Source organism: Kickxella alabastrina (assembly GCF_025024165.1).
Source record: "Kickxella alabastrina strain RSA 675 chromosome Unknown BX661scaffold_9, whole genome shotgun sequence".
Lineage (NCBI taxonomy): Eukaryota > Fungi > Kickxellomycota > Kickxellomycetes > Kickxellales > Kickxellaceae > Kickxella > Kickxella alabastrina.
Genome location: NW_026251480.1, coordinates 536,660 through 557,271, shown reverse-complemented (window position 1 = coordinate 557,271; position 20,612 = coordinate 536,660). Strand labels below are relative to the sequence as shown.

General features: G+C 47.9%; 7 protein-coding genes and 1 non-coding gene across 8 annotated transcripts; 3 read left to right on the top strand and 5 right to left on the bottom strand.

The window, feature by feature from the left end:
• Positions 1-238: 238 nt before the first annotated feature.
• BX661DRAFT_193725 (mitochondrial carrier domain-containing protein) lies at positions 239-1,309 on the top strand (the record flags this gene model as incomplete). The annotated part of the gene is made up of 4 exons (XM_051537805.1): positions 239-260; positions 437-540; positions 564-723; positions 762-1,309. 4 exons carry the CDS (start codon positions 239-241, stop codon positions 1,307-1,309), a joined length of 834 nt encoding a protein of 277 aa, XP_051392258.1.
• A 5,702-nt stretch (positions 1,310-7,011) lies between these two features.
• On the top strand, positions 7,012-8,025 carry BX661DRAFT_142583 (kinase-like domain-containing protein; the record flags this gene model as incomplete). The annotated part of the gene is made up of 2 exons (XM_051532953.1): positions 7,012-7,131; positions 7,216-8,025. 2 exons carry the CDS (start codon positions 7,012-7,014, stop codon positions 8,023-8,025), a joined length of 930 nt encoding a protein of 309 aa, XP_051392257.1.
• A 1,332-nt stretch (positions 8,026-9,357) lies between these two features.
• BX661DRAFT_181614 (WD40-repeat-containing domain protein) lies at positions 9,358-11,326 on the bottom strand. The gene has a single exon (XM_051535758.1). It carries the CDS (start codon positions 11,229-11,231, stop codon positions 9,456-9,458), a length of 1,776 nt encoding a protein of 591 aa, XP_051392256.1. The 5' UTR covers positions 11,232-11,326; the 3' UTR covers positions 9,358-9,455.
• Positions 11,327-11,486: 160 nt separating this feature from the next.
• BX661DRAFT_t63 lies at positions 11,487-11,557 on the bottom strand. The gene has a single exon. It is a non-coding gene; the product is annotated as a tRNA-Gly (tRNA).
• Positions 11,558-12,011: 454 nt separating this feature from the next.
• BX661DRAFT_170664 (SMAD/FHA domain-containing protein) lies at positions 12,012-13,016 on the top strand (the record flags this gene model as incomplete). Its single annotated transcript, XM_051533642.1, has 1 exon — positions 12,012-13,016. The coding sequence occupies one exon, from the start codon at positions 12,012-12,014 to the stop codon at positions 13,014-13,016; it is 1,005 nt and encodes a 334-aa protein (XP_051392255.1).
• Positions 13,017-13,618: 602 nt separating this feature from the next.
• On the bottom strand, positions 13,619-16,299 carry BX661DRAFT_198017 (Dolichyl-phosphate-mannose-protein mannosyltransferase-domain-containing protein; the record flags this gene model as incomplete). The annotated part of the gene is made up of 2 exons (XM_051538190.1): positions 13,619-14,614; positions 14,641-16,299. 2 exons carry the CDS (start codon positions 16,297-16,299, stop codon positions 13,619-13,621), a joined length of 2,655 nt encoding a protein of 884 aa, XP_051392254.1.
• A 539-nt stretch (positions 16,300-16,838) lies between these two features.
• BX661DRAFT_198016 (uncharacterized protein) lies at positions 16,839-17,377 on the bottom strand (the record flags this gene model as incomplete). Its single annotated transcript, XM_051538189.1, has 2 exons — positions 16,839-16,966; positions 17,011-17,377. 2 exons carry the CDS (start codon positions 17,375-17,377, stop codon positions 16,839-16,841), a joined length of 495 nt encoding a protein of 164 aa, XP_051392253.1.
• Positions 17,378-17,642: 265 nt separating this feature from the next.
• BX661DRAFT_101828 (P-loop containing nucleoside triphosphate hydrolase protein) lies at positions 17,643-19,081 on the bottom strand. Its single transcript, XM_051532395.1, has 2 exons — positions 18,719-19,081; positions 17,643-18,276 (listed from the first exon to the last, which is right to left on the bottom strand). The coding sequence occupies exons 1-2, from the start codon at positions 18,775-18,777 to the stop codon at positions 17,694-17,696; spliced, it is 642 nt and encodes a 213-aa protein (XP_051392252.1). The 5' UTR covers positions 18,778-19,081; the 3' UTR covers positions 17,643-17,693.
• Positions 19,082-20,612: the final 1,531 nt, after the last annotated feature.

Genomic DNA, 20,612 nt, shown 5'->3' with positions numbered 1-20,612 from the left:
TGATATGAAGATGTATCAAGCGTGGTAAAAAAAGACAATCAAAATGGCCCATGCTTATTGTTCGCTTTCTTTCCACCCAAACTGGGCGAGAATAATCATATTTTTGTTGCGTCTTCACACCCCTTATATTTTTGGCCGTTTTTCTTATCGTTTTCTTTGTTTCAACGCAAGACTCGTTAACTTTTTTTTCCCTCACTTGATACAACTTTTTTTTTGTTAAATATTTTTTTTTTGAATTATGAGTGACAAATCGACCAAGCGTACGTTTATTGGGGGTGGTTTTTTCCTAGTTAACCAAAGTCGACCGTGTTCTTACGACTGTATTTATTTCATTGTTTTTTTGACACTTGCTAAGCACTTGTTGAATTTGCCTAGCCTCCTCTTTTTTCAATTATTAAAATTCAACTTGACAAACTCGGTTTTTTTACCAATGTAGCGCTTCCCTTTCACTTCCAGTTCGCCGCCGGCGCGATAGCCGGAGTATCTGAGATCCTGTGCATGTACCCGCTGGATGTGGCCAAGACCCGACTGATGCTCCAGGTGGGCAAGGGGGCAGCGACCAGTACAAGTCCATCATCGACGTATTCTCGCGTATCATCAAGGAGGAAGGGCCCACGCGCCTATACCGCGGAATCTTGCCCCCCATCATGGTCGAAGCACCCAAGCGGGCGATCAAGTTTGCCTCCAACGACACCTACGGCACCGCCTACATGAAGCTGTTCGGTGCGAGAAGCTGACGCAGCCGCTGGCTATCTTGACAGGTGTTAGCGCCGGTATTACGGAGGCGATGATTGTGGCTACGCCTGAGCTTGTGAAGATCAGACTGCAGGCTAAGGAGAACGCCGGAAGGTATACGGGCACAATGGATTGCGTGCGCAAGATTTACGCGCAGGAAGGTTTGCGCGCCTTTGCCAACGGTCTGGAGGCGACTATCTGGAGACACGCGCTGTGGAATGGCGGGTACTTTGGCTCGATCTTCGCCATCAGGGAGGTTATGCCGAAGGCGAGCAGCAAGAAGGGCGAGCTGGTGAACAACTTTATCGCCGGTGCTATCGGCGGCACCATTGGAACGACGCTGAACACGCCGCCGGATGTTGTCAAGACGCGTATTCAGAACCACAATGTAGCCAATGGTCCTGCCAGGTACTCGACATTCTTTGGTGGTGTCAAGACTATTGCCCAGGAGGAGGGCGTGCGCGCGCTGTACAAGGGGTACCTGCCCAAGGTTCTGCGCCTGGGCCCTGGTGGCGGCATCCTTCTGGTTGTCTACGACACGGTAACCACGTACATGCGGAGAAACTTTATGTAAAGAGCCGGCAATGATGACACGGCAGAAAAAAACATATTTAGCGCATGGTGCCCGTTAGCTCGCATATGCGCTGTGGCAACCCGATCATGTCTTTTTTAATTCGTTGTTAGCTTAATAACATGTATTACAGTTAATTGCGACATTATATTTTTTTTTGGGGTTGGCTGGCGGAAACACCATGCATATATATATGCATCTCAGTTCTCTTCTATGGAATTATTCTAGTCAACGTGTTGATCTGGCGCTGCTGGTGTGAAATTAAAAGGCTACATCAGCTGGGGTTACTTAAACGTCGAAAGAACATTCTACCGCTATTTTTTTTAGATTTTTAATAGCAGCAAACAAGAATTAATAGATGGATGAATATATAGATGGTGTCAGTGTATACAGCCCAAGAGAGAGCGAATGAGCGCTCTCGACGATGATGAATGATATCATGCACAGCTTATGACAGAAACTTTTTAAAGTGCACTTGTTTTATCATTATTTCCAGAACATGTTCTAAAGTTTCCGTAGCCACCAAGCCACGGTCACTTGTTGGTGCGTTTTTTTTTACTTTTTTTGGGGAGGAAAGAAGGTGAAGTGTAAAGGAATATTGGATTGTTTAAAAAAAGAAGGGGTGGATGAAAGGACATCCGCCGAATGGTTCAGAAAATTTGAAGAAAAAAATTAAATGAAAAAAGACGGAATATTCATAACTGGCTGCGAGGCGTCTGACACTCTACTCCAACGCAATCATTGGCATTGTAAGCAACATGAAAGGACGACTGGAATAAAATAAATATATGCGCATAAAATCCGTTGCACCGCCTGCTGCGCAGCTGCCATGTATATTAATTGGTTTTTTTAAATGTCAAAGGCAGAATTAGCCAAAAATGACTTTTGGGCACAGCGTTTTTTGGACACGGCGTTTTTTTTGGACACGGCGTTTTTTTGGACACGGCGTTTTTTGACACGCTTTTTTGGACACGGCGTTTTTTCTAGTAAGGCACGATCTATGATAAAAAAAGAGCCCAAAACCAAAAATCAATTGCTGGCCTTGCATGCTTGGTTGATCTTTTTAACATTTGAATTCCATTTCGTCACAGGTTACACACGTGCTTTGAATTCCGCCTGCTTGAATTTGGGGTTTTCGCTTTAATTGCAAGCTCTGAAATTCAAAGAAACGGCATGTCCATGCTCCTTTGAGCGCATTTGGCCACTTCTGTCCAAAAAAACAAATTCAATGGAAAAAAGCAACAATCGGTGAGCCAAACTGTTGCTTTCCAAAAAAAAGGCCAAAAATGGCAGCGAGTTGATACATCGACTAAGAAAATAAAATGCGATCACAGAGAAGAGTCGACAGAAGAAGGATCTGCAAACTCTGAGCGAGCCAGGGGCAGGCGCGGATTCTGCAAGACGAACAAGATATACGAAATGCGTGGGCTTATTTTCGTAAACAAGAATAATAAAAGAGAGAAAAATTATGAAACACCATCATTTTCTTTTTTGGCAGAGGCCAAAACTCCCAAACAAACAATCCGATGTTAAAAAAACAAGTGCAAAATTGTCTTTTCACCCCCTTGATTTGCTCATCGGCTCCCCAAGTTTTTGCTTTTTACATGCAGCCAAAGTCGGTGATATGAAACGGGTGGGGGAATCTGTGCAGAACTCACACACACCACACATGTTTCCATTTCCCTGGCAATGAACAAATACATGACTGGCTGCTTGGCTGCTTGGCTGCTTGAGTCGGCCTGCTTGGCTGCTTGAGGCGGCCTGCCTGGCTTGCTGGCTTGCTCGAAAAGAAAAAAATAGAGACTGGGCCCAGGGCCTGAATAGCAAACGTTTGTTATCAGCGTTGTTTTGTGCTGTGCTGTGCTGTGTTGTGTTTGGACGCGGCGCCACAACACTGGCACAGCGCTGCAACGTCCGCTTGCTTCTTTCTGCACGCATTTATAAGCGTGCGACCCTTGTCCTTTATTCATAAAAGATGTTAAACTGTACTCGAAAACACTATCGATCGGTCGGGGTTTTTTTCCTTTGCTATCAATGTTTTTTCGCTCTATATTGAAGAATTTCTAACCTTTTTTCTTTCCCTCCTTTGCTTTTTTCTTCTTTCATTTGCCAACAAAATAAAACAGCATATCATCGCCAGAAAACAAAAAAACAAAAAACAAAAAACTCTAAATCCCACCCTACATTAATGTGCTTTATATTTTAGCGTTGGTGACTGTACGATCTATATGACTTTTTCTCATCTTTTTTTGCTACTATACTAGTTATTCGACTATTTATTTTATCGGATTGCTTTTTTGCCGTGGTTACTATTAAGCGCAATACCACTGCCGATAACAAAAAAGGACGGTACAAGTGCATTTACACGCAAACTATTGTTTTTGTTTTTGTTCGTCATCTCACACGGCTGCATACATGGGTGGTGGTTCTGTTTTCCGGTAAGTAGCCCACCCCTCTTTTATTTATCTATTTATCCTGCCCATATACCGCACTTGTGATACTCTTGCTATCTTGCTCGTCATGTTTGCCTTGTACATTGAAAAATGAACAAGAAGGCAACTCTGCTATGTGCGCCGAGTCTCTTTTGTTTTATTATTTCGGCCAGCATGCAAGGCAAAAAAAAGAAACATATCCTACGTCCTTGATCACGGCCACCTTTGGTTCTATTGTCAGTGCGTCAGAGACAAACAAAACAAGTGCTTTTTTGCGGCCATACAACGCAGCAGCGCATATTTCGGCAATAGCGGCATTGCTTTCTCGGCAAACACAAAAAAAGGAAGGGGTAAAAAAATCGAAAAATAAAAAAGGGCCAGCCCTTCCACACACATACACAAAAAATCCCCCTCTTCCCGCCATTATACTCTTTGGCCTATAAAAGCACGCCCTTTGCCTTTTCCATTTTCCATTTTGATTTATTCCTTTTTTTTATCCCTTCACTTTTCCGTGAGTTTTTGTATCACATCTACATCATAGCGCCAAAAATCTCAATCTCATTCTTACCTTACTCCGCTACGTAGTGCCACTTTATTTAACACTTGTTTAAAAGTATATTTTCCTTTTCTCTTTATTTCCCTTTTTCCACCATCTACTCAATACCCTCATGCGCACAACCGCTTAGAAAACAAAGAGGCCCGAGGTTTTGTAGCCATCAAGTCTGTTTTATTTTCTCTTCGCTGCTTTTTCAACTTTCTTCGCACGTTATTTCACCTGCCAAAAGGTAAATGCTCTATTTTTATACTCTTCAGCATGCAGACAGTGGATATTGTTAGCGGTGACGCCCAGCAGAACTAGCACCAGAATCACTAAAGGCAATAGTGGAACCACTAAGCGGGACATGCACGGCACGGAAACGAAAAAAGAGCCATTTTGGCTTACTACGTTTTTCTGCTTAGAGTGCGCGTTATCATGCGACGATTAGTCCTGTTCCATTCGTGACTGTTTTTATTCCTCTGTGTTCGCTAGAAACTGCAAACCCGCTTTTTGTTCTTATCGGGCAACCCCACTTTTTTCTCTCCATATTTCTTTCTGCTGGCTATGGTTTTATGTTCCTTTTATTTCTCTTATGTGCGTCTGTTGTTGCTCTTGCTCTCGCCATTTCTCTTTTTATCCTTTAATCGTCTTCCTTATTAGCAGAGGTTGCAGAGATCGTCTGAATATGTGCGTTTATTTATGTTGCTACGTCATAACCCCCTTGTGATCAATTGGACACGGATTTTCCATTTTCTTAAATATTCGAGCTGCACGTTTCTCTATAAGTGCACAGGCTGGGCCAGATGCAATGCCCAATTGCATTAATGAATCCCTTTCTTTTCACATTGCATGACACTCGCCACAAGCATTATCACCAGCACCAACGACCATTGCCGAACACCGGATCCTTTTTCCTTCACTTTTTTATTCCCTTCACAAATGGCCGAGTGTTTGATAAGCTGCCAATTAAAATGCCAGTTGGGATTATCCAAAAAAAAGCATATGCTCTCCACGTGCCCCTCTACCTGCTCAACCACTATTATTTTTTATTTTTGGTCAAGTCCGCAAATTTTGACCTCCATTACTAATTTGTTTCTTTGTTATATTCTCTCCGGGCTAAAATATTTTTCGTTTATTTTTCTCCCTTGGTTTTCTAAAACATTTTGTCGTTTTTTACTTGTAGTGCACACGAATCACAAAGGGCTAGCTAGACATTTGGACAAATTTCTGTTTATTATTTTTCTCAGTAGCCGCGCCTGTCAGCACACGCTTTTAAACAACAAACTCGCTCACATCTACCACTCATATAGTCAAAAATGGGCATCATATCTGAAACCGTGAAGAAGGTTGAGGGGGAATTCCACCATATCCAACACCACGATCATCAGCGGCACCAGCACCAGCACCAACAGCAGCGCAACTACAGCTTTCACCAGCGGACAAGCAGCACTACTGGCATTAACGGCAGCGGGAACGGGAACGGCGCACCGCAGCAATCACAGGGACACCATTATCACTCAAAAAGTGTCCAGGAGACTGCTGCTTCTGCCATGCAATCGCCATATCATCACTCACCGCTGGCCTCAGGGAAGGCTGCTGGGCCCCCATCGTCCTCGTCGTCTTCGGCAATGCTCAGTGACATCAGCAGCCAGACAGAATCTCGGGTGTCGCGCCACAAATCTCTAAAAATCAACACCGACAGCGTCAATCAGCAGGCCACGCTGCCTCCGCAACCCATGACCGCAGGCATCAAACCCCCGTCACCATACGCCTCTAGTCACAGCCAGCAGATGCAGCCAGAGTCACAGCCGCACCCAATCCCCATCCAGTCATCCTCCACGGCGCCAAAGCCCATCTCCATTCCATCCACTGGGACGCCCATCGTGATCAAGCGCAACACTTCATTCTCGCAGCGCATCCATAACCTGCTCCACCGGGACAAGTCACAGAAGAGCGTCGCACCCGCAGTTGCTTCGCAGCCGCGCATGCCGGGAATTGCCACACCGACCATCGCCTACCGCTCATCCACCTCGCAGACTTTTAGCAATGACGCGTCGATCGAGACAAATGAGGCGCCCTCGATCAGCAACTCGCCACCCTACGGCGTCTCTCCGCATGGCTCGTCCACCAACCTCGCGCAGGACAACGCGCAGGTGCCGTCAGCATACTATGCACAGCGCAACTTTGAGCCAGTACCCGAGGACAATGTCTTTGCGTTTAGCAAAGTCGGCCTGCGCACTGTCCAGCGGCACAACAACCAGCTCAGACAGTCCATGCATGAGTCGCTGAATGACCCAAGTTCGGGCATGGACGCTGTCTGCAACAAGCAGAAGTCCCATGTCACCGACTCAGCCATCGACGAGATGACGCAAGCGGTCAGACTGGCAAGCATAGAGCCGTCTGCTGCTAGCTCGCGCGAGGGATCTATTTTTGGCATGTCGCGTGAGCCCAGTCAGCACACATTACATCGTAACCAGTCAACTGCCAGCATGCATGCGGCATCCCCAACTCCTGCAGCACCCGAGCAGGAGAGCAGCGGTGCCAGCCGGCCCAAGAAGCAACTGGATGAAGGCGAGGAGTCAACGCTGGCCGACAAAGTGCAAATGGCCCGGCCCACGGCCGCCGAAATCGCGGAAAACAAGCAGCGCTTGACTGCCGGTACAACGAGGGACCCGACCCTGACGACCGCCGATGAACCGGCACCCTGCGCTCAGAAACACGACGAGGCTGTGCCCATGAAGAAGCCATGCCCGGTGTACTCCACGCACAAGGCGTCGCTAAACCAGTTTGGCCGACAGACCAAGGTTATCGGCAAGGGAACGGGCGGCACCGTGCGCCTGCTTCAGGGCGCCGAGGTAAACACGCGGCCGCCTAGCCTGCGCAGCGGCCCTCCGTCGTCGCATAACGGCGATGAGCCTGCCACATACGCGCCCTGCGAGCACCGGTTGTTTGCTGTTAAGGAGTTTCGCAAGCGGCAACCGGACGAGACACCGCGCGCGTACATGAAGAAGGTGACATCGGAGTTCTGCATCGGCTCGTCAATTCATCAGGAGAACGTTATTGAGACCCTAGACCTGATTTTTGAGGGTGACCACGTGTATGAGATCATGGAGTATTGCCCGCATGACCTATTCACGTTTGTCACCATGGGAGGCATGGATTTAGATGAGACATTCTGCTGGTTCAAGCAAGTGTGCCAGGGTGTCCAGTACCTGCACAAAATCGGCATTGCCCATCGTGATCTCAAGCTCGAGAACTGCCTACTGACGGACCGTGGTGTTGTCAAGATCATCGACTTTGGCTGCGCAACGGTGTTCAAGACGCCCTTCCAGAAGGAGCCGAGCAAAGTTGTCGGCGTGTGTGGGTCCGACCCGTACATTGCGCCTGAGGTTCTGAACTCGCGGCGTCAGCTCCCTTACTACGCACAGGTGGCCGATATCTGGTCGGTGGGCATCATGTACATGTGCATGACGTTACTCAAGTTTCCCTGGCGCATTGCCGACATGGAGAGGGACCGCAACTATGGCTCGTACATCAGGGACTGGCCTCGCGGCCGGGAAAAGCTGTTTGCGCAACTGCCCAAGTTGCGGCTCGACGGCCAGAAGGTCATTGAGGGCATGGTATATCCCGAGACCAAGGGCCGCCTCACCATGGACCAGGTCATGGAAAGCGAGTGGATGAAGGACATTGAGGTCTGCCACAGCGCCATTCCAGCCAAATCACACACTCATCATATGAAGGTCGAGTAAAGCGGCAAGAGGATTCAGATTGATCCTTTTGTCCTCCTTGTTGCTCTTGTTTGTTTGGGCTTTTATATTTAAAAAATTTCAACCATGTTTTTAGACTTTCCTTTTTCTCACACTTTTTTCTTGTAGATCAACCGTTCATTTTTCTTTTTCTTCAGTTTTAATATTCTTACCACACGAAACAGACACGCTATCGACAACAATAACATAAAAGGTTTTTGTTGATCAAGTTGCTTGATGGAATTTAATCCTCACACATCACAAGGCTTTTGTTTACTTTAATTATGGATAGGCCAATCGCCAGAGCGCATGCGCGCTATGCTTTTTTATTTTATTTTCTTGCCTGCAGAGTCTTGTACTGAGAACCAAAAGCAATTCTATGAATAACTTGCAGTCTGTTGCGCGCGCCTTTTTTCGTGTATCATAAGTATGTGTTTATAAACACTATACATTTTTATACGTCATTGTTTGTTCTCTTTGGGGACTTGAATCAACTCAACTCAACTCAACTCAACCCAAACTACAAGAGTTGCTTGCGTAAGAAAATGTATGGACAAAAACGAAAACAAAACAAAAAAAGTAATTAAAACTGAGCCGGCAAAAATGAACTACCAAAAACCAAACGCGCAGTAAAAAAAGGGCGTTACACTCCAACTTTCTATCACCCCATCCTAGCTTTGGCCTAACGGTTGAACTTTACGTTCTTTCCCCCTTTTCTCTCTCTCTCTCTCTCTCGGGTTTTCAATATTTGCCTTTTTTATCTTCAATATTTTTCATCTATAAGTATGGATTCTAAGATAACCACAGAAGCTATCTCTGTTGCCATAACCAGCTCGAATACTCAGAATAGTCGGTCGGCCACACCAGAGCCACAGCTCCAGAGCTCTTCTTTGCTCCAGAGTCCTCTGGACCCGGAAAGCTCTCCACAAAAGTTTGAACTCCATCACGCACTTCAAGCACATCCAGCCCAACTCGCGATGGAGGTTGTTGAGCAGGAAATTGAACAACAGCACCAGCCTGAAGCATCGCAGTCGCATGGCATGGTCCGCAGTCTATCTGCCAGCCGCAACCTGGCTGTTAGAGCCCTGGGCCGCAGAGCGCCTTGCCGCGGAGAATCAAGAATATGCCGTATTGTCCTCCGGGTCTGATGAGCCCGACGGACAAATTGATGTCCCCGGCCACGCGAGGGATAAACAATCTCAAACGTAGGAAGATGGTATTGTCGAAACCGCGGGCATTCGAGTCAATTATTGAGTCACTGAAGGACAAAAAATAAACAAAAGCATGCTTTTGTGTTTTTTCTTTTGTAACTTCATAAAAAAATGTCAAAGAAATAAAAAAAAAGTACTTTCCTGCAAAAAAATGTAAATATATAAAGAAGGAACAAAACCTGTAAAGTGAAAAATCAAAAAGCTTAAAAAAAGCAAACTGAACTAGTAGTTTTGGTAGTGTGGCAGGCGGTAGAGCAGGGCCTTGCCACCATCATTGCCAATAGCCATAAAGCCAGAGTTCGGCGAAAAGTCCATGCACTGGACATGACCCAGATGCGACTTTGACGATGGCCAGTTCGAAAACACAGTCCCGCTGGGCAAATGCACGAGCTTGAGCTGATCCGCCTTTCTGCGCGAGTAAATACCGAGGATCTCCGAGCTGTGGTTGAACTTTAGGCCCTGGATCGACGTGGTCAAGTTATTGATCGACTTGAATGCATTAACATTGTAGAACGCACCCGACGCACCAACCCTCTTGTCCTTCACCACATTGGTATCGTAGATATTCACAACACCGGCGTTATCGCCGCTCGCGTAGTAGCTAGTGTCCGGGCTGACGCTCAGGCAGGTCGGCCGGAACGTGGCTGAGTCATGCCAGCGGCTCAAGCAACGGTTCTGCCGCAGATCCCACTGGTAAACCTCATTATCCAGCCCAGTGCTCCACAGGTAGTTACCATCAGCGGTAAAAGCAACATCGCGCACAGCTCCGTTCATCGGGAGCGTGTGGATAAACTGCTTTGTTTGCGCGGATACCAGGTGGATCTGACCACCATTGCTCATAAACGCCAGTCTGTCGCTCGTCGTGCTGCTGTGCATAAACTCGAGGCTCTTCATTTTGTAGCCCGGAATGCCCGAGATACGCGTCACGGCGCTTTTCTCGATATCCACTGAGTAGTACCATCCGCGCTTGCCGCTAACCACGACCTCCTGACCGCCGCGAATAAACTGCGCCGAGGTGATAGGCAGGTCCTTGAAGTATATGGACTGGATCTTCTGGTTATCCTTGCCGTCAACCTCGAATAGGCGCAGGGTTTTGTCCAAGCCGGCGGTCAGCAGAACGCTGGAGGTCGGATGGAACTGAATGCTCGAGATGGCTGACTGCGAGGGGGCCATCTGGTTGGCATTGCGCAGGCGAATGGTGTCCAGCTTGGTCGGTGCCAGCAGAGTGCTGGACTTTGAAATCAGGGGAGCCGTGGTATTAAGCAGATCACCGCCGACCGTGTCATCCTCCTTGTCAGAATCGTCCCACGCGTTGATTTCTGCCTTGTCAGCCCACTTGGGCACGGGGTTAATCTTCTGGAACTGCTGGCGCAGACGCTCCTCGTACACATCGCCGGCCACCTCGTTTTCCCCCTCGGTTTCGCGAAGCTTGCGCGAGCGAGCCTTTGACTTGAGCGCCACTGTCGCCTGCTGCGTGTCCTCATCAACCCACGCGGCAGTATCCTGCTCATCTTCGGATTGGCTCTCGTCAGAATCGCTCTCGCTCTCGCTCTCGCTCTCGTCCTCGTCACCGCTGTTCTTGTCCAGCACAGTGTCGACAAAGAACAGGGAATCATCGCCGCCTTCAATGCTGTCCTCGACCATCTCCTCAGCCATCTCCTCATCTTCGCCCTTCGACTCCGCCTCGGGCTCATCCTCCTCGTTCTCTGACCCTGATTCCTCTGATTCGTCTTGGTCCGAATCAGAGTCCTTAGACGCTGCAGGAAGATTCGAAACCATTTTTCCAAATACGTTGTTCATAACATCCTCGTCTTCGCCGCCAAAAACTAGCATTTCGAGGTCGGTCTCTGCCCGAGACTTTTTGTCGACCATGGCTTTCTTCTGCCGCTTTGAGCTGGCCTTTTGTGTTTTAACTTGATCTTCGTTATCTGAGGAGCCCCCGTTTTGAGCGACGGACCGCTTGGTCGCTTGCTTTTGTTCTCTTTTTTTGACCGCCATTTCGAGTGTATAATTGAAAAATGAAAAAGGGTTAGAATAAAAGGAGCTGTGAGCAAAAGAAATATACTAGGCAATAAAGAAAATTTGTAATATCAAGTTCACAGAGCTCAGCACTTGAATAATAATTTCGCAGGCGAGCAAAGGCAAAAAAAAAAATTAAAAAGAAAAATCGTGTTTACTCGCATTTAATTCTTAGTAATCAATCAGGAACAAATTGATCGAGTGTTGGGTCAACTAAAAAATGGCAAAAATATGTGCATCCGCCGGGAATCGAACCCGGGTCTACCGCGTGGCAGGCGGCAATCATACCTCTGGACCACAGATGCTTTTGATTAAGCGATTTCTAACAGCTTAATAGCTAATCTCTGTTAGTAGTAACTTAAAAAAAGTAATTAAAACATTTTTATTAATAATTTTAGAGAGCAATTAGATACGTTGGGAGAGATATAAAACAAGTAAAAAACCAAAAACCAAAACTAATGTTGATGAATAAGAATAATTGTTTACCACAGCACCTTGACTGTCATGGGCTCTATTGCAGACCTGGGTACATACCTCTATAATGAAAATAATTGTAGGGGCGGCATAGTCGGAAATTATCCAGACCTGAGTTTAATTGCTTAGTGATGAAATTTCTGAAGATGTGTTATCAAATTCACGTGAAATTGCCAGTAATAGAGTGTATGTGATGACGGGTATAAATAATAAAAATGTTTTATTTAATTTGTGAAATCGATAGATATCAAATACGCCTCTCATAATTTGAATAAAATCAATTCAATGTCACCCAAGCAGCCTCAAAAGCAGACTACTGATGGGTTCAAAGTCCCCTCTCTTCCTGCCACTACCAAAGCATTTCCCGCCGCACCACCGCTTCCATACACGCCGCCATCCAACGCCATTCGACCCACGCACGACTACATTGTGGAAGTGATCAAGGATGGTGCACTCTTGGAAAGTCATAAACTAAACATGACGCAAACACACTTTACCTTTGGGCGACTTCCCACGTGCGATTTCTCCATGGACCACGTATCTGTATCGCGCTACCACGCGGTTCTACAATTCACGACCGATGAAGTTGTGATTTGTGATTTGGGCAGCAGCCACGGGACGTTTGTGAATAAGCAGAGAGTGGATAAGCGTGAGCCCAGGAGAGTGGAGGTTGGAGATCAGATTAGGTTTGGCGCAAGCTCGCGTGTTTGGGTATTTGGTGGCGGTCCGCAGTTACCGGAACCCAGGGAGATTGTCGCCAACGCAAAGCCTTCCAATAGTCAAAAAGCCATGCCGTTCAATGATCCTGTAAAGTCGCTCAAGGCATTCCTTGCGGAATACGACAACACGTACAATCCCGAGATCATATCAGGAGCTGGGTCTCTTGGTGATAATCTGAACACAAAGTACACGGTGCGTATTGAACTTCCCTTCAACGACGAGTTTGGAAACCCACTAATAGTGACATCTACAGGATCCACAAGATCTCTAGCCGAAAGACAAGCTTGCACGAGCGCATTAGAGGAACTGGCCAGCCAAGGTATCCTCAACACACATTCCACAAAGCTACAGTCGCAGACACAGGTGATGGAAGATAGCGACGAGGATTGTTATGATCTCACGCAGAGTGCCGCGAAAAGCGAGAGTGTTGTCGAGACATTTGAGTCCTTGGTAGAGAAGCTCAAGCAGGTGGATGAGGACATGGTGCAGGCGCAACAAAAATGGATATCGCGCCGGATGGCGACGGCCGTGTTGCAGCCGAAGAGGTGGACGAGCTGGATGCGTATATGAACGCGCTGGCGAGCGGCGAGCAGAAAAAGGATAGGAGTGCACTGGAGCGCAGGATCACTGAGCTGGCTGGGCAAAAGGAGCGACTGGTTTCACTTTTGCGCATCGTGGCGCCGGACGCTTCAATGCCAATGCCAATGCCAATGCCAAAACCAAACATTGCGGAAGTGATCAAACCTGCTGCGAGCGAGCCAGAGCCAGAGCCAAAGCCAAAGCCAAAGCCAGAGCCAAAGCCAAAAGGCATACAAGCACAGCCGCAAGTTCCAGCATCTGATCTGGTACCGGAATCAGTATCGGAATCAGTGTTGGAAGCAGAGTTGGAATCAGTGTCGGTTACAAAGCGAAAGGCGCTGGTACAAGGTCCAACACTGCCACACAATCTCATCAACCACGACTCTGCAGATATTTCTGAGCCCAAGAGGCCCAAGTGCGAGACAGACGAATCAATAGTCTGGCAGCCGCCCACAGGCCAGAGCGGTGACGGACGCACACCACTCAACGAAAAACTGGGTTACTGAAAATTGTTGTTTTTTAATTGAAAAAAGAAAGAGTACGAAAAAAACCCCTGTCAAACGGGACAAAAAGAGAGAAAAGCAAAAACATACTTAGAAGTGCGGGGGAACCGGAGCCATGACAAGAGTGTCGTCGTGGTGGGCGTCCTCGCCAACAACATCTTCGTTCTCATGAGCGTCGACAGGAGCGGCAACACCGGCGGTGGTGGCAGCCTTGACCATCTCGAGGTGCAGCTTGTTGGCGTTGGAGTTGAGCTTGTCGTGGTCAATGCGCGGCGCGGGCTCATTGAGCTTGTTCTCGTTCTCCAGAGGATCAAAGTTCTGAGCGTCCGGCGGGCCCACGTCAGCGACAATGGTGGGAACCACAGGCCCGGCAACAGGGACGACGGGCTTCGGGCTGGCGTCGGCGCCCGGGTAGCGCTTGCAGTCGTAGTCCCAGGCCTTGAGCCACTTGCTGCGCTCACAGCCCTGGCGCGTCCACGGCGTGCCGTAGGCCAGGTGGCTATACTGGAAGTACGAGCGCACGACAACAAGAACCAGCGCGCCCATAATGACTTGGCGCATGCGGCGGCCCATGCGACGCGTGAACAGGTCCAGGGTCGCGGTCAAGGCCAGCACGGCCAGCCACATGGCAGGCAAATAGTGGTGCAAAAACAATTGGCGGCCCATCAGGAAGAAGGGCACCCAGTGCAGCACCCAGGCGGCAGCCAAAAAGCCGACGCTCTCGGCGTACCGCTCGCGTGCACCCATCAGGCGGTCGTTAATGCCGCGGCAGCTGCGCAGGAACATGGCAGCCTGCAGGGCCGCAAACAGCAGAACGGCGACCAGCGACAGCCACCACAGAATGGGTGTGCCCAGGAGGTAGATAGTACGGTTAGCCTCGCCCCAGAAGGCCATGCCGCGGCGCATCCACGGCCAGGTGTGCGGGCGGCTCTCGTACGGGTGGCTCTTGGTCAGGCCGTTGTTAACGCGCCACATGATGGCCGTCGCCTCCAGCACCTTGGCCACGAGTCCCGGGCGCCGGTACTCGGCCAGCGGGGCACCGGCAGGAATAGCCGCATTGACGTTGGTCTCGATGCGCCACAGCGTCTTGGGGACCTTGGCCGACTGCATACAGGTGACCTCGACCTGCTCGTGGCCCACTTGGGCAGCTTGCGGCGGTTGGAGAACAGCGCGCAGCGGCGGCCAGTGTGGATCAGGCGGAAGCGTGAGTAGATGGCCATCAGCTTGGTCTTGGAGTCGGGCTCGGCCGAGTCACCCTCAATGATCTGCACGCGCCAGTGGTCATTGGAGTCGCCCTTAAAGCCCTCCCAGCCATATCCAGTCACCTCGTTCTGATAGTCGTTTGTCGTCACAGGCGGCCGCTCATCATGCGAATGCAGGCGGCGGAAGGTCTTCCAGTGGAGCAAGCGCACGATATCGCCGTGCTTGATCTGCTGCAGCGCCGTGGGGTCTGATGAGTTGGCGTGCTTGGCCTCCGCAGCCTCTGTGCGCGTCAGCACCCAGTAGTTGTTGTCGTCGCGGAAGCCGTACAGCGTCACCTGCTGCTGCTTGGATCCAGTCTCGTAGTTGCTCAAGTGCGAGTGCAGGTACCCAGCGTTAGTCGCGTCATGGCGGATGCGCACGCGCGAGCCATAGTAGATATCCCGCGGAGTGTGACCCAGGCTGACGCCATCCAGTGTGTTTTGGAACTCGGGACTCATGAATGCGTTGCCGTCGCCCGACCGGTGCAGCAGCGAAAAGTGTACCTGGAACCAGAACAGGTACACGCATAGGGGCACGGCGATCAGGGCCACAGCGCGCGCAATAAAGTGCTTTGCATACTGCGACGGCGTGATGCTCAGGTCTCCGAGCTTCTCCCACAGGTCCTTGATGGTCCACACGCCGAGGGTCGCAACGAGGAACAGGCCGACCCACTTGCAGCTCAGCGCGTTGCCCATGTTGGCACCGGCCAGAAGCAGGTACGCCCACCACCGGCGGCCAAATGGCCGCCGCGCCTCCGTGAAAAACAGCGCCCAGAACATCACCGTCAGCCCCGTGAAGAAGATCAAAGCTGCGTCGAGCAGGATCAGACGCGACTGCGTTAGCAGCGCGTTCTCGAAAGCAATCAGCAGAGCGCCAACCGCACACGCGTCACCTGCATGCCCCAGAGCAGCCAGCGTCACGTACGTGATCGGGACCATCGCCAGACCGAGCAAAGCAGGCATCAAACGCATGCCCACATATGGCACGCCAGCAGCCACGTAGTCCAGCCCGATCGACTTGAAATCAAACACACCGTCGTATCCGGCCATCTTGCCCGCCGCCGCAAACATCATCTTGGCCAGTGGTGGGTGCACATCGAAGAAGTACGTGCCGTTGAGGTACTTGCCTGCGAACTTGCCGAAATGCACCTCGTCAAAGACTACGTTTGCCGGGTTGGACAGGCGCCACAACCGCACGTACGCTGCCAGGATCACAATGAGCCCCAGCGTTATCCACTGGCTCCGACTCACGTTGAACCGCGGGTACCGATCGCTGCTGTTCGAAGTGTCTCCGACGCCGCCAATGGCGCCCGCAGACTGGCTGCTGTAGTCCAAGTCCTTCTTCTCGTACCCGTACAGCACGCCGGCACCATTTGGTGGCCCTGCGTCGCCATACAGCCCGTTGGCATTGTCGACAGTCGGGGTTGTGCCGGCAGATCCCGTCGATATCCCTGATATCACAGTGGCATCCTCGTAAATTGCAGTTGCGCCCGGCTGCTTCCGGTAGCGCATGCTTTCCAAGTGCGCCATCTTGTGTCCTCTAATTTATGTACTACTCCCTCTTCGAAGCGTTATTTTCTATTTTTGAAAGTTGACCTGCTTCACCACTTTTTTCTCTAGTTTTGTGCCCAAAAGAATAAAAGCAAAGATGAATTGAATTCAAAATGTGTAAATATAAAAAGTTGTGTGTAACCAGGATTGTGTAAAATAAAATAAAAAAGGACAGGTGGATGGGTGGGTTGGATGGATTAGAGACGAGCTTAAACGTTTAAAACAAAGGGAATTATCGGGTGTTCTGATGGCTTGTCTTTTGTTCCTGGCTCCCCCCGCCCTTCCACTTTGATTTCCCCGCAAAAAAGAAAGAAAAAGAAAACAACAAAAAAAGAGGTTAAATTTGCCTTGCAAACGTGTTTGGACACCAAGATCTATTTTTACAGTGTGGAGAAAATTACGCACAGAAGTAAAACGGTCTTGCATTCCATCTCTTCAGCCAATCAACTCGAGCCACACAAACTAAAAAAGCAAGAATGCAAACAACTTAATATTTCGCGTCACAGAAACAAAAAATCCTACACAAGCGGTCCCTGAGCCTCAGCGACAACATGAGGAAGCTCATCATCATCCTGCACGATGAGCTTCCTAATCTCGTCCTCAAAGTCATCCACACCAACATCCCGCATCTGGGGCGCCACTGGGGCTGGTAATTCTTAGCCATCGAAAAGTACTTCTCTGTAGCCTTACGATTTAACTCTTGCAAGACCGCCTGCGCAGCCTTCGCCTGCTGCTCGCGAGTCAACACACTGGTGGACTGCTTTGCCTTTGGCTGCTGGCCACCGGAGGATGGCTGGCTGCCGAACAGTGGCAGGCACACTTGGTAGAGGGCGCTGCCTACGGTGAGAAGCAGAAGGGCGAGGAGGATCCGGCGGCCGTTGGCCGCTGTGGGCACGGGCATGCCGGTGCCGAGACCCTTTTTGCTCAGGCGGCGGGCTTCGAGCTTTTGCTGCACCTTGGCGTCGAGCGATTTGGGCACGCTGCCGCGGTGCTTAATGTTGTTTGCGTATTTGTCCGACCGCTTGCGGATGTTGGCCGGAATAGGAGAGCTTGCCATGGCTGAAAACAAGTATGGAAATGTGCTAATAATTAGGTGCGCAAAGCGGTAGGATAGTGTAAATGAAAAAGCACAGGAAGAAAAGAATGAGGATGAGACCAAGACCGATGCGTTTTGCTGTTTGAAAAATGCCTTTGTTAATTTTAAAAAAAAAACAATCGGACATCCGTCCCCAGACAATGTGACAATGTGCTATTCTCAAGCTCACTGTTCAACAGGAGAACAAGAGAACAGGAGAATAACAAGTCAGACATTCGTTCGTTCACTCACATTGTCATTTTTGATTTATTTATTTATGAAAATGGTGAATGTCGGGTCAAGTCTGCTTAAACTCTAAAATTGGCTCTCCAATCTCCGTAATCTCATCAAAATTCGGTCTCAAATCAAACGTCTTGCTCAGTGCAATCTTGAATATACGCTGCACATTAATCGACCGTAACGACGAGCAGAATATAAGTGACGCCTTCATTGCGCGAGCAATCACCCGCGCCCGCTTCGTAATAATCATTTGCTCCTCCTTCGACGTAAACTCCTCATCTGCAAACTGATCGTACTTTGTGCCAACCAGAATGGGTACCGCCGTGCTGTTGAATGCTCGCGCTTGCCTGTACCACTGCTCGATCGAGTTGAGCGTCCGCCGCTGCGTTAAATCAAACAGAAACAATATGACCGCCGAATCTGAACACACCAAGGGGAGCATATTTAGAAACTCTCGCTCTCCTCCCAAATCCCAAATGCTGAACCGCACTTTGGTATTCCGAAGATGAATCGACTTTTCCAAGTAGTTTACGCCCAGCGTCTGCACAATATTTGGATCATACTCGCCAAAAACGTACCGCACCATCAGCGTCGTTTTGCCTATCTGTGCATCACCCAGCATTCCGACTTTTAAAACAATCCTACCAAAAAAAGGCAGTAGAATGAATTGAGTGTAATTTTTAGCATAAATGATTCCTTGTTCTACTGCAAGGTGCATTCTATTCCTTTTGGTTGTTGTTGCAGCTAAAGAAGAAAAGCAACAAAGAATGCTGCGGCTTTATGCACACAATATTTTATCCTCACTACCACCACCTCCCAGTCATTATTGTTGACCGAAGAAACCTGAGCGCATGCAAAACATCAACAAGAAAACAAAGAAAAGAATGGGTGAATAGGCTTAAATATCAACACTCCCACTCCTTTCATCCTTTGTTCCCCCTTTTTGTATGTTCTCGCATTATTGCGCAACACACATCGTTGATGTCTTTGATATCGTGTTAACTCCCGGCAACCCAAAAGGAAAAAGGAAACCCCCGAGAAAACTACCAAGACATATATTATACAAAACATTCAGATACTTACTCGTCCTCAACATTTGTCGGCTGGTCTTCGTCGCGCATGCGCTGTGCTGTCGATGCCATTGTCTGATTCTCCCTGATAAGCAAGCTGAAATGTATTATGCACGAGTGTGTGAATGTGTGTGAATGTGTGCGTGCGTATGTGTGTGTGCGTGTGTATATATATATGTGTACGTGTGTGTGAATGTGAATTTGAATGTGAATGTGCGTGTATGTAATAGAAAAATTAATGTTGGGTCCGACGTTGCTGCCAGTTTGTGAGTATATAAGTTGCCGGGTTCCCTCTTTTGTTTTTAATATATATCCCGAGTGCGTGTTTGAGCGAGCAATTGTTCTTTGCGCCAAAGTAAAATAAGCGGATTTTGAAAATGCGAAGGATAAATTGACAGTCAAATGAATAAAAAAGAATAGGAAAGTTTAAGAAAGTACAAAAAAAAGTAAGAGAAAAAAGAAGAGGTTAGGATAATAATATAAATAAGCAAAACGAAAAGAAAAATGGTGGCCTTGTTACGCAGGTCTTTGTGAAAGAAAATAACAAGCCAAAAGAAAGAGATTGAAAAACTAAAGTGGGCCCCAAAAAATGGGAAAATCAATAGGGAAAAAAAAAGTATAATCGGGAGTTGTTGGTCTTGAGCTCCTCCCCTCAGAACTAAATGGAAAGATAAATTATTGTTATTGCCTGTTTGTCTGCGTGATGCTCAGTTCAAGTATATGTGTGCTGGGAAAAAACAACAAATTCGAATGCAAAAAAAAGAGAATTAAAAGAAAATGCAACAATTTAAGAAAAGTAAAAAAAAGTGAAATGTGAAGTGTAAAGTTTGAAAAAAATAATGAAAATAATGAAAAATAATGAAAGCAAGGCACCATTTGACACTTTATATATAAACAAGAGCTTTATGGAAAAATGCTGCTGCTTTCTGTTATTCGCACTGGGTGATTTTTATCAACCTTTCCCGTGGCGATTTTGTCTCGAATATTCCGATTTCATCCTTTTTGATATTGTCTTAAAGTTGGACCTATTTTTCTTTCTTGTTTTGTGTCAAAAGCAAAGAGAAAATCCGAATGGTTTGGACAAAAACACAAAAAACACAAAAACACAACAAACAAATAAAAAACAATAACAAATCATTCATTTTCTATTCCAATAAGGCATTATTAAAAAAAGAGTTTTCATTTATCCAGCTATTTTCTTGTAGACTACACTAGTGAAAATGTATTTTGGAATTTCCAGACATTTATAGCAAAATTCTAGATTTTTAAGCGGGGGATTTTCAAAACCCGGTTTCACGCAAAAGGCATCGTCAGAGTCGGCTGAATCCGAGTCTACAGCGACGCCCGAGACTTTGCTCAAGCCAAAGCCCAAGCCCAGGCCCAAGCGTGTGCGCAAGGATCCATCTGCCCTGCTTCTTCTCTTCAAAAGAAGCAGCGAACTGGTTAATATTGTCAGCCATAGTGGTCTATTGCCACTAGTTTCTAAACACTTTTTAGGCTGCTAGTCAAACTGGGGGAAGGATGCCGTTTTGAAGGATACTTGTAGCCTCACTCTTTTCTTATAGTGTATATTGAAATAGAACAAAAATAAAACATCATATGCACGTTTATATTAATTATTTGCGCAATAAAACAAAACAAAAGGAAAACAAAGGAAATCCCATTGATAAGCCGAGGACCAATACAAAAATAAAAAGGAGTCTACACGCAACGCAATATATAAAAAATCACGGCATTGCAAATAGCAATAGAATCCAACGTGAATAAACCTGGCAAAGACGAGTGAACGTGCTCGCAAACAATATGCAAATAAAACAAGCAATTTTTATACCCCCTCTACCTCTTGTTTATCTGACTCTCTATCTCTCTCTCTCTCTATTTGTTAGAGACCTCGCGGTCGGACCGAA